At 37.7% G+C, this 13,513-nt stretch overlaps 1 protein-coding gene across 1 annotated transcript in view; it reads right to left on the minus strand.

Annotated features, from left to right (window-relative positions):
• Window positions 1-360: 360 nt before the first annotated feature.
• The window catches only part of LOC137599407 (gamma-aminobutyric acid receptor subunit gamma-3), a 57,390-nt gene continuing 44,237 nt past the window's right edge, over window positions 361-13,513 (minus strand). The window contains exons 6-9 of the mRNA XM_068320327.1: window positions 11,210-11,347; window positions 9,871-10,023; window positions 7,716-7,915; window positions 361-5,455 (exon numbers count right to left, since the gene is read on the minus strand). Of these exons, the coding sequence (XP_068176428.1) occupies window positions 5,177-5,455; window positions 7,716-7,915; window positions 9,871-10,023; window positions 11,210-11,347 (770 nt within the window). The 3' untranslated portion in view covers window positions 361-5,176. The remainder of the gene's footprint in view (window positions 5,456-7,715; window positions 7,916-9,870; window positions 10,024-11,209; window positions 11,348-13,513) is intronic.

Raw genomic sequence — 13,513 nt, forward strand, 5'->3', positions numbered from 1 at the left:
CTTAGACAAAAGTTTTATTCACTTCAGGACAAGTCACATTTAATTTGAAGCCAGTTTGAAAAAGCTTTCTATTGCAAGGTGAATAATCTCTACCTTGTAACTGGTTTAAACATTTTGCTTGTTGAAGACTGGAACCAATTTAATCTTTTTCTTGGAGGCTGTTAACAGTTTATGAGTGGAATGACTTGACCAAGATGTCAATATTTCTTAATTTGGATTTTTGGCTGAGTCTATCCTGGGAGGCAGACCATTCAGTCTTCCTAAAACAATCAGTTTAAAGGACATTTGAGATACATAATCAACTGCACTGATGTAGATTTATAAAAAAACAACAACTTTATTCCATATATCCTGGTCCTTGGTAGCAATGCATGCTTCAAATATATCATGTACAGGTGGCAGCGATGGATTGTAGATGCTGGAACTGACAGAGCAGAGTCATGAACAATGACTCAACCCAAGAACATCACAATGCCGAGGAGCATGATCTCAACTTTACCCCACCTTTTAGTCAAGATTTACATTATCTATGTCATGCTGGAGTCACAAAAAAAAAAGCAAGTGTACAGTTGAATATCGTGTGTTGAGCAAGTCGGAAATAGCTGATATGGCTACAGGGTTTGGCTGGAACACAGTCCTGTTCAGCAGGTGCAGCATCTCAGCCACACATCAGTGAATGAGCAGTCGTGTCACATCGTCTCTCTTTCTACTAAGATTGTTCCACAAGACAACCATTTCCTTGAACACAAGCGAGAACGAACTGAAACAGAAGTATCTTTGGCTTATTATTATAAAAATACTCACTGGATGTGGACACATTTTTAAAGTTTATTGTACTTCAAATCAACATTACCAAATCACTGTTTAAGTGAAACAATTTCAGATCCACAATAACAAACAACTTTCTTTGCAAGTGATTTACATAGCACATTACTGACTGACAGATATGTTTCTGGTTTAAATATCTGTTCCTCAAATGCCCCATCTACATAATCCTACTGATTCTCATGAGGCCCAGAGCTAGTTCCTTCATTCAGTCTGGAACCACACACATACATTCTGGCCTGGGATCAAATCCCAGCTACTGTTTACCCTCTTTGCTCTCCCACAATCTGGAAAGATAACACTAAACAATGTGGACTGTCCACACTGGAAAAACATGAAGCAAAAGCAACAGTAAATAAGACATGAAGTGTAGAAATTAGGCTCTTCAAATGGTATGTAAGGATCAGCTGTGACAAAGAAAAGTCCATAGCATCATCTTAAAGGCACATTGAATTGTTTTGTCCAAATTTTTCATCGTGCTAAATAAAGCATGATTGGGATGCATAAATGTTCTATGTAGACCCCATCAAAGTACCACCTATACAACTTCTGTATACAGTTTTTATTTATCCATCTAAATAGTCTCAGTAAAATCTAATAATAGCAATAATAGTGAAATTCCAGAGTCGACCCACAGCCATGTTTTCAATAACTCTTAACATATATTTGAGTCTTAGAGAAAACCTATTGAGTTGAATGATGCAAGAACTGTCTCGTAGATGTGCTTTAGGCGACAGTGATAATAATTCACACAGGCAACAGTCTGGTCTGCATTAGAAGGTTCTACTGGTGGAATGCAAACATAGAAATGATCAATCCCAGGGTGGACACCTGGAATCTGCGACACATGCTTCACCACAGTGAAGCACGTCAGTTGTCTTATGAATAAAATTGTCCAAAATAAGTAATTTTTGCATTGTTTTAAAAAAAAAATGTAATCAGTTTTTATTTTGAGATGGCAACGCAAGAGCTAACATAAATTATAGCACCACTCAGAATACTTTATTGCATTGCCCCTCAGAACTTGGAAGCATATTGCTCCATTGACACGAATCAACTGCAAAACAAACAGTGATCATAAATCTGATACAAAACAACAGTTCTGTATTCACATTGTGGGCAGCAAAACGTAAAAAAAAAGAAAACAAAAAGCTTGTTATTGCTCTCATTATTGTTAAGTATGATTAATCTCACGAATGACTGCATTACCAACTAAAAGAATAGAAAAGGAACTGGTGTGGGTGTGTTGTGTTGAGGAGATGGGCTGAACAGGTGCACTAACATATGTGGATGCATCCAGTTTCATTCAACGCTTCACTTATCTGCAGGCAAAGCAGACGACACTTTACAGCAGTGTTGGCTGAGTTTACTTCTCCCGTCAGGAATAATGAGTTTCACAGCATCAAAACTGGCAAACACCAAATACCACACAATTCAAAACAGCCAGCTTTTTGTCTATTATATTTGTTTTTCCCCAACATACTACTCTGTATGCACAGTACCAAAACATTTTAGGGTCAGTCAGACAAGAAAATATAGATGACAGGGCACATATGTGACATTTGGCACAAACAGTAAATCTAATAGAAGGACAGAACAGTTAAAATTGAATATAAAAAGTACACAACCCATGGAAAAGAAGTAGCTTGCACTGAATTGTTCTTCACCATGCTGAGGTTATTATCGGAGGTAAATATGTTTCTGGTGTTCATCTCAGCTCTGGCTGGGCTACACTAAGGCAATTTAAGAGTTACTAATGCAACATCTAAACAGGAAAGTCAACTTCTGATTCATATCAAAACTATAATTGTTCTTCTAGATACATAACAACATCCTCAGGAGAGTGTTTTATTGAATGCTGTGTGCAAACTGGAGTCAACAGCCACACAGAGATGAGTTATCCCTATTTGTTGGAACATCAAATGTGAGCCTACAGTAAATATATAAATGACACTAAGCATATTAAATTTGGTTTTTGTCACTTCAAACTGTGCTCGGAAAAACCCAAAACAAACAGAAAAAAATAATTGATTTTTTTTGTTACTTCTTCCAGAGAATGTTTGGGCTGCAGCTCAAAATAAATCTATGAGATACTGCTTTATTATAATCTACAAATAGGCTTGCAACACTGGACGTGCACACAAGGCCTCTTTTGTGTAAAATTAAATTTGTTGTTCTTGCAACTACCGAAGTCGTGATGATATAGAAAGAATTAGACATGTAGAGCATACCACCCACAACGATCCATTAACCTAATAAAATCAACATTTATTCCAAAGAAACACTTGGGACAGCTTTTAACATTGGCTTTATATTTTTTTCTCAGAATAAAAGATAAAATGAGAATAGGCTCATATACGTTTATTGTAGATGGAGCTGAATCCCTTTGCCAGTTAGCAAATATTAGCATTAAAGACTGGTAACTGCCTTCATTTCTTTGTTCAAATGGTAAGAAAATGTATCTCTGTAATATTGTGTGTTTAATTTGCAAAGCAGGGCCCAAACAAATAATACACCAAATTACATATTAAGCTTTTTAAGTGAAAACAATAAGAAAGGGAAAAAAATCAATCAGAAATAATTAGAAACTGACATGATCATGCATAACATGTGCTGCTGTTTGGGGCCATGATGCATTGAAATTAAGTGCTTGTGTAAGTTCAGTCAGGAAGACTAAACCTTCATGCTCTCATAATAAAGTTATCTCTCTGCGTCATTCTGTTATTCACACTTGTTCCCACATCCATTCTCATTTTCCTGAATTATTCAGTTGCAAGCAGCTGTTATCAGCTGGTCGCATCTGTCCAATAGCACACCAGCTCACCTTCGCTGTCAGCCAATCATCTTGCTGCTGTCTTTTTATATATGACTCTTCAATAATGCCATTGTTTTGCACTCCCTCCACCTCCTCATCACCCCCCATCATTCATTAGCTTCACCAGCATCATCAGCCTCCACCACTAATGTCTGGACTATTTTATTGTATGTCTTGCTGCCACTACTGTCAATAGGGCCACAGCTTTTACTGCTACATCTACTAAGCCATCACTTAATATTAAGACAAATTACTGCTAAATATTACTTTGTCTTACTATGGGTAGTCCTAGTGTCAGGTATTTTGCACCTGTCTCTCTTTCACCCTTGATTCTACTACAACCTCTACTTCTAATACTGCAACTATTGTACATTACCCTAACCCACACAGCACATCTAGCTTTTGAACCTAAATTATATTTCTATTACATTATACTGTACGTTATATTACGTTATATTTTGCAATAAGTACGTTAATAGTAAATAATAATTATTAATTAATACAATTAATGTTAATTAATCTTTTTAGGATCATTCACACTCAAAATGTCTTGGGAAAATTTGTAGTTGAAATATTGTGTTTTATTTGTTTGTAGGCATATATGTTTTTGCTACATATGTATAGAATCAGCCTTGCTGTTTCCAGTCTTATTGCTAAGATAAGCTATCTGGATGCTAACAGTAGCTGCATATTTAGAGTGATAGGATTTCTCATCTTTGCATTTGCAAGGGGTCAAATAAATGAATCTCTTTAATAGTACTGGAATGAGCACCGGTGCTCTACATTGGATGGCCTGTTGCAGTGGAAACCTTCTCATACAAGGCTTTTAAAGTCTATACAACCCCTAGATGCACATTCTGGATACCTCAATGAGAGCTGTTGCCTGTATGAACACAAACATAAATAAAGATGCATATACATCGCTCTGGTCACATTGTCTGACATGACAATATATGCAATTAAAGCAGAAATTATTGTTCTTTCTGTCAGGAGGTTAGTTCGACTCTTCCCTTTCTCGTTATTTTACCCGTATGGGGGTGCTAGTGTTACAAGCAGGAATGAGTCAAACCTAATGACTGAAAGTCAGTGTGACGAAATACATGAACATATAAGTACAGCCGTAATCAGTCAAAGCCAAGCTATTCTATTTATTTTTATAAATTATTAATAAATTATTATTCCCTGATTATTGTAGCAGACAGCATCAACCCCTCCAGAGGAAGGCACTATGAATGGTTTGAATGTCCTTGGATTTTCATCAACTGGATTTGACTGATGGCTGGATAATAACGTGCCAGAACAATCCTTAAAACACGAATCAACCTCTTGAAAGCAAATTTCCTTCTTTGTTTTAACTGTGCCTCTGTGTGCAGCAGTATTGTGTTGTATTCTCATACCTGAAGTCACAGAGGCAGAGATGTCTGCAGACAAGCACTGCCCTTCCTCATTTATCTCCAGGTAAAGAGTTTATTTGGTGTTCCCATATTATTATGTTTAACTGTGCAGTCTTTTGCATGACCAAACTCCTGCAATGTGCTAAAGGTAGAGATATCCCACCCAGTAGACAATGTTGAACAGCAAAAAGGAGGTGGGGAAAAAGACACGTGAGTATGAGTCCAGCTCAAGTAGATCAATGTGGACGTGACCTTTTCTCCACCCTCCTTCTTTACACTCCTCAAAGCAGCAGAAGAAGCTCTGGCAGTCCTTCCCATCCAGGCACTCGTAGACACAGGTGTCCTCAAAGTCCTGCCAGTATATGGAGTTGTTTAAAGCGATGACACTGTGTGGCGGTCCCACATCCAGGACAGAGTAGTTCTGAGAAGAAGAGGAGGCAGTTTTCATCAGCTGATCAGGTTTTTCAGTTTGCTCCAGAGACATCTCAGACATCCTGTTTCATGAATATTCAATTTTTTGTTTTTTTTTACAGCTAATATTACATCATTGCACATACAGACAATTTAATTCATGTCGTGTCTCTGGTGTTAACCCTAGTGGGTCAATAGTGTGTTTTTCTTAGATGACATCATTAAGAATAGCTTTCTCAGACTTCAAACTGTTTTTCTAGTTCCACAGAAGCTGACATACAACTGTTTATTCCCCATTACAGATAAAGACATCTTGGTACATAAAGTTATCAGCCATCTCTTTAGGTCAAAAGAAATGAGAGAAATCATACAAAACTCTAAATATTGTCTTTTCATTTGTACCATATCTTATGATTTCTTTTAATATAATGTCTGTAAGACTAAGGGTATAGTCAGGAATAGTAGGGACATAAAGAGAAAATACAAAGATTGGGTTGACAATATTATGATGATGAGAATAAAATCAGACAACATTGTTTATGATAATACTACAAAATTCTCATTTTAACGCATGTATGCCCATTTATTGATTAAGACAGGCCCATTAAGCCGGACTAGAGCAAATACGACACTACCTTGCAATGATGTTTTGTGTAGTTTCACGGGTATACAGGCTATATTTGTTTTACTCTATTAAAAAATACTTATACTATACAAGAAGAAGAAACAAACTTTATTGTCCCCATGGGGAAATTATTTTTTCACTCATGGTATACTGTATTTTTTAAACATGCATATACACTGTATATGTGTGTTTCCAGGCCCCAGAAACACACACACACACACACACACACACACACACACACACACACACACACACACACACACACACACACACACACACACACACACACACACACACCAGGGGCCTGAAGGCATGTAATTCAAATACAGAGGGAGACAGACCAAGGGGCAGCTACTTCAAGGTGCGTCCTAATGAGCAGCTTGTGAGAGGCACGGCGCCTTGCTCAAGGGCGTCTCGGCAGTGCTCAGGAGGTGAGCTGCCACCTCCCACTTTCAGTTCACACTTCGAAGATGGCTGGTCGGGAGCTGGAATCGAACCGCCGATTCTGTGATCATCGGACGATCCGCTCTACCAACTGAGCCACAGCCGCCCCATTATACTTCTGTTAAAATGTTCGTCTTTATATCCATAAAGACTTGAGCCTCCACCTCATCTACTGTATGTTCAGGTAGCTGCTGCACACTTTGGTGGTGGATAAGAGTCTCAGAGCTCAGCACAGAACAAGACGTGACATGTTCCATCCCCTTCTTCAGTCGATGACTGAAAGAGTTTGTCTGCCATGAAAGCTTCTTCAGACTGATGCAGCACCCCTTAAAATAGTAACAATCTTATCAGAAGAGCTTATGAAGGGCAGCGTCACATCATCTCAACCCTGGAAGATGTTTCTATTTCAGCCCCAGGATAAGAAAACGACCTTCTATCAGAAGAAATAAAGTGACATTATGCTGGAACATGAGGACATCACTTTAACGGACATCTTTTTTCTTTTCTTTCTTGCATTGCTTAGAAATTCACATCAGGTTACTTTAGGAAATGATGCTACCAAAGCATTGTATATGATATTGTGAAAATGAATATGACAGCAAACACATATTTTCTGTCTTAACAGGAAATGATGTTCTCCTCTCTGTTGTCACATTCATGTTCATCATAACAACTTAGTAATAAACTTTGTTTAATCATTTTAACACTAAAGTGTGTTTCTGAAAAGATTCCAAGCACTGAAAGGACCTTCCATTTAGAATTGCTGATTCATATCTGATTTTCCTAATTTGATAGTTGTCATCCTAGTTTGATTATGTTCTCACTGTCTTTCTATTTAACTGGTAAAGAATTTCAGTGGGAGTGTTGAGAATGTGGCAGACAAGAACACATTTCATTTTGAAGTGGTTCTCGCATCGGGGCAGATAAATGATGGATGACCATGTCCTTGGATGAAAGGATGGGAATGTGCCAAACGGAAATTCTGTTTTATATTCCATTATTGTGGTACTTGGCTGGTATTTGAGTTAACCAGCATGCAGTGTCCATGGCCAGTCACTTATTACACAGATTTTTTAAAATTAGGTTATGGTATTATTTTTTTCTGTCTCTTGAGCTGTATTATGGGATCAATAAAGTTTATCTTACCATATCAATTTGAACAGTTTGAACAGAAATAAATTACACACACAGGCCAACTCACCGATTGTTTTGGTTCCATGTATCTGGGTCTTCGAGTGCTGTATGAATAATAATTTAACGTTGCATACTCCATCAGAGCAGCAAAGACAAAGAGGAAGCAGACGGTCACAAAGAGGTCCATGGCAGTGATGTAGGACACTCTGGGTAGTGACGTCCTGGCCACGCTGCTGAGGGTCGTCATTGTCAGCACAGTGGTTATACCTGAAGGGAACAAGACAAACTCACTTCGGGCTCTGCTCCAATCACTAGAGGCACACAGTTGTGTTTCAACCCAAGGACGAGACAAACACTTCAGTTTCAGAATTCTGTTGACCAATTATTGGACACTCCTCCTGGAGGACTTACTGATTCTGGAGCTTCCATCAGTGAACCATGGGCTCATTTGAAACAGTCCAAGAGTCTGGACTCCCGCAGAGCTACGACTGACTACTAAGTAAGTTATCCATCCATTACACATCAAGTTCAAAATATACCTGGTCTTTATGATGGAGGCCGGTGGAGTCAAGGTCCTTACTCTTTATATTAAAAAGACAAATGATAACTCTGATTGGAAAAAAGTTGTGTTACAACTCAAGCTGTTGTTTTTGGTATCCAACAACTGCTTAGGAAAACATGACTTTTATTTACCTGAAGCTCTGCTAAGTTCTCCAGCTAGTTGTTCACAGCTTCTGGTCAGATGTTTGACGCTGGCTGGACTTACCTGTAAAATAATCTCCATCTTGTTGCATTAATGTTATCCTTGTCTGTATCTTGACAACATCACTTGTAGAAGCTGCGGTGATTTTTGACCTTACTCTGAAGAACCTGAATCCCTCAAAAATCTCTACATGATTTCATTCTTTCCTCCCTCCACTATCCTCTCCCTATTAAACCCCCCCAAAACATCTGTTGCTATTTCACTGTGGTTGCCGTGGTAACAGGCTGGTACCATTGATTTTAAATGGATATCTCATACTTATCTCAGTATGATCACATGTACCTGTCTTCTGCCAATGCTGTGACAGATCTGCACTTAATGGTAGTAAGAATGGTAGGTTTGAGGAGAGGAAACTCCGCAAAGCTCTTGTCTTCCAGCTTACTTAGTACTCAGCATAGTAACTACCAATCACTGAGGTCCAAATAGGACCTCATTGAAGTCACATGACTTGGACTTAAATCATAAATATGATTAGTTTAAATTGACTTGACAAAATCAGAAACATCTTGCAACATGACTTGGACTCAAACACCAATGACTTGGGGTGAATTGAATTTGACACTTTCAGAAATCGTAAAAATTATTTTAGAATAAATCAGCAAATTTAATAAATCAACTAATGTTATGGGCATAGGTCTAAAGATCTATGTCTGTAGAGGGCCCAGTGCTGCTAGAATCAATGTGATTTGGTGTTTACTGGCTGGTTTATGTTCTCTGCTCTCTGCTGTGTCTAAGTGCTTTCATGTACACTTTATGAACTTTCAGTGTTAGTGGCAATAAATTCAAGGTTCGTTTTCCTCATGAACAAACCACCTCACCAAAAAATAGAGAGAAACACATTTCAGTAAGCAAAACCTTCAGAAATTACACAGGTGCAACCACTTCCAACTGTGTTTGAAAATATTGTGCTGAAAATGGGAAGTTAAGGCTCTGTTGTTGAAGTTGCATTAAACTGTTACATTACATTACATTAATTTACATTATTGTTTCTTTGTATTATACAACACCTGTCTACAGTTCAGAAACCGCACTACAGTACTTTAACATCTCATTGACTGTAAGCCCCAGCAAATCAAAACACACTCAAGACAGAGAGCAATGAACCAAGTTTAAGCAGAGAAAAATGGTTTTAATCATTTACCTTCACCAAATGTTCCACAGGACTGGACAACAACTAATAGAGAGCATGTGCAAAAGAGGGAAACAAAGCACACCAAAAACATAAAAAGCAGATGGAGAGACTCAAGTTAGGTGACAAACATACATGCATGCATTATAGATGACAGCACAGAAAGACAGAGCAGTCAAAGCAAAGTAAGGTTCAAGTGTTCAAACTGAGAAGTACAACCTCGAGATGATGTCTACTTTGCACTTATTGCTACTATTTTTGAAAGCAAAATTCCAGACATAAATAGTGCGTGCTGGTGTGAGTTACTGAGCTGCTGTGAGATCGTACTACCTAAGGCTGTTCTGGCCGGAGTTGCGTCTTTTTTGATCCAGAAGGACACCCAGGAGAGAACCACAGTGAGAATGCAGGGAATATAAGTCTGGATGGTGAAGTAGCCCATTCTTCTGCTTAGGTCAAAGTACACTGTCATCACCACATAATCACCTGTATGAGAAAAAAACAACACTCTCAGTGTGACAGTTAACACACACGTACCTAATATGAGCAAAATAACCCCAAATAGCATCAGAAAGAATGAAATATTCAAGATCATCAATCGTGTGTGTGTTACATCCAAGAAGGACAGACTTAAGATTTCAGTTAATGGCTTTTGATCGAAATGTTATTTTCTCTTTTAATTTAAATTTTTTTTTTTTTAAATGTATGTAAATGAAATAATATGAATAAGGCGCCTTAGAGATGTGTTCAATATTGGACCACTTTTGTGTTGTGCTTGAGACCAACCTTACACATAAAAGAGCCTTAATCAAAATTATAAACATAAGAACTGAAAAAATAAAACAACAAAAATGCATATAACACAAAAAGGCACCAGTTCAGTATCTGGTTATTGTGTGTAGAAAGTTTTGTGAAAAAATGTTTAACAATTTGTTAATTATGCCCTGAAAAGTAAATGTGACAGAGTGATAGAACCCATTCCAGGATCTGTTCTTTTCCTGATGGAGACAAGAAATCATGAGTCATCATGTGAAGCATCGATAAGCAGATAATAAATGACCCACAAACTACAGAACCAGTACCAAGACAGGTCTATGAGAAGGCAGTGATCTGGAATATGACAACGTTTAATACATTGAATGAGGAAATTTATTTGAAGCATGAGGATGTAATCTGATGTGCAGCTCAACGGCTCTAAACAGTCTGTAACAAGGTTTGGTAAAAGCAGTGGTTAAATAAAGAGCTCCAATGACAGAAAGAGATGTCTTTGAGACTTGTACTTCATAATGGTGTAAAAAAGAAGATGCTGTTACATAAATGATCATCAGACAGCAAGTAGTTTTATGGATTTGTTCTTTCATCTATGAATTGACTGCTTTCACCAGGACCTTCACTTTTTTATTTACCCAATAAAGAAATTATAGTAAACAGTTCATGTATGGGGAAGTATGTGTGGATACTGGCTCATTCATCATCTCTATGTGTTTTCTCGCCTTCTTAGAAAATGATTTAGTAGTCTTCTCCTCAAATTGTAGATATTAATTCCGTATATCACATATGACATTGTATGTTGCCCGTAAATCGATACGGAGAAGTGATTCCTGGCAGTACTTCTTCAAACCCAGCGTCATATAAAACTAAATATCCACTGCTGAGGGAGAAACAAACCTACCTGCTGTAGTCTCTATTATGTCTGTCGTGTTTCTCAGGCCCATAAAATCAAACTGGTAGAGACGCCATGACTTTTGGTCAGCCGCCTCCACAGAGTTCTTCCTCCACTTGTAAATCATCTCATCTCTCGGGTATCCGTCTGCAATTACACAGAATATGTTTGTGTGTGACCCTTGGAGCTACCTGGTACATCGTAAATGATGGATGTCCTGTGCAAAGAAGACCTAGGGCAACTCAGAGCAACATTTGTCTGATGCTGGAGGCTGGCTAATGAAAAGACAGTCTGGAACAAAGACAGAAGCTGAAGGAAAGTTGATTAAATGGAAGCTGTGGTTCGATAATGCACGGAATCCTTCTTGATGTGGACCTGACCTTCACATGATGAGCAAGGAGTCCTGGAGTGCTTTTTTAATCCATCATGTGAGTTAATGATGGCTTAATGATTGCATTTATGTTTTAGCATAGAGCTGGTTCCATCCTGTATTAAACAGACACAATCATTTGAACAGAAATGCTAACAAAATGATGACGTTTCCTGATAGCAATTTTATGTAATAGAGTTTTAGTTAACAAATACAGTACATTAACTGTGAGGGACGAGGTCACAAACTACTAATTGTTTTTAAACAGGCTTCATGACGGATTTCCATTAACCTTCGCCACATTTTCTCATTTATTATGAATGATGTCATTAAAGAATAATCAGTCGCTCTTTAGGTTATCCTCATGAAATAACAGCTCACAGTCAAACGCACAAAGCAAACCCTTGTGAATGCTAACAGTGATGGAGCAACATTGTGTAGGACATATATGCATAAAACATTAGTCATGGGCTCATACATGGTGCATTTATAAAAGATATATGTTTAGTAGGCTTCAGCTGCATTCTGTTTCACAGTCTTCATAACACCATAAAATAGGAAATGTCCTTTGAAGGAAATTCAATTGACAATATTCCTCTTTTTGGATTCTAGAGAAATATCACCAACTCAGAAACACTCTTTCCATCTCCACAACAGAGATACCTTGATGCCTGAAGAAAAAAGTTCAACTGAATATTCATTAAAAATCACATTACAAAATTTAATTAATAAGTATAAGAATTAGGTATGTGACAATAAAGAAGTAATCATTTAAAAGGTTACAGTGTCATTAAGGTAGAGATAATATTTAACAGAAATGCAATCAAAATGAAGAAGTTTCCTGATAGCAATTTCCGATTACCATACTTATTTTTTTTAACTGTTATTTATTACTATGAAAAATGTAATCTATCAAGTCGTATTGGGATTTCTTCCCAATCACATTCCATTACATAGATTTGCAAATAAAACCTGTTGTAAGTCATTTTGTCCATTCTGCACACCGAAAAGAATGACTGAATTTAATAATTGCTGACCTTAATAATGACTCAGTCCGGGCCATCAACTAGAATTTCAGATCAGCTTGATAGCTGGTCAAGAAATAATCTTTCATTAATGTTATTTCTTCTGGATGTAAGTCACTGACTATAACATTGTGGATCACCAGCTCTGGATTTGTGGATCCAGATCAGACTCTGATGTTTTCTAGATCTGAAGATGTGATGTGAGTATCCCCCCCCCCCCACACACACACACCTACTTATCCTTGAAGTAATTCCACAAGGGTTAAGAACTCTTTAAAACAGTCCTGGATCTCGATGATGATATGTATCAGCAGTAAAATACATTGTAAATCACAGACAGTGATTTTATCAAACATAAAGTGTATTGATTGTAGCAGCTTTAATTAACAGACACATTATCTCCTAGTTACACATCCAATGTATCTATTAATGTGGAATTGTGATTAAAGAATGATATCATTTAAAAAAAATCATATGTTTATCCCATGTTTAAGATATTCTACGGCTTCTACCCTCCGCTTATAATCTACAGCGTGCACGGATTCTCTGGACGTCTGACTGTTAAACACTTTTCATGCTTACATTGCTATTAGGTAATTATTCCAATCACCACATGCACTGGCTTTGAAAATACGTCCACCTCTATTAACCAGAAGTCACAAACATTGTCATGGAAACCAGTGTAATGCCTGATGATGTCCTGTGGTTTTAGGAGATGGTTTGATGAACCACAGTAGGATGGGTCCACACGTGGTAGTCAGTAGGTTCTACATTCTAATGTGCTGCACAAGATGCCAGAGGCCGTCATATTAAATCACATTGTGAGTTTGGTAATAAATATCTGTGAGACCCACAAGAGATCACGCTTCATCTGTACATCACTATCAATGCTGCTGGATGTCCTGCTGGATGTACCGA

The sequence above is a fragment of the Antennarius striatus genome, chromosome 7 (genome assembly GCF_040054535.1).
Source record: "Antennarius striatus isolate MH-2024 chromosome 7, ASM4005453v1, whole genome shotgun sequence".
NCBI classification, from domain to species: Eukaryota; Metazoa; Chordata; class Actinopteri; order Lophiiformes; family Antennariidae; genus Antennarius; species Antennarius striatus.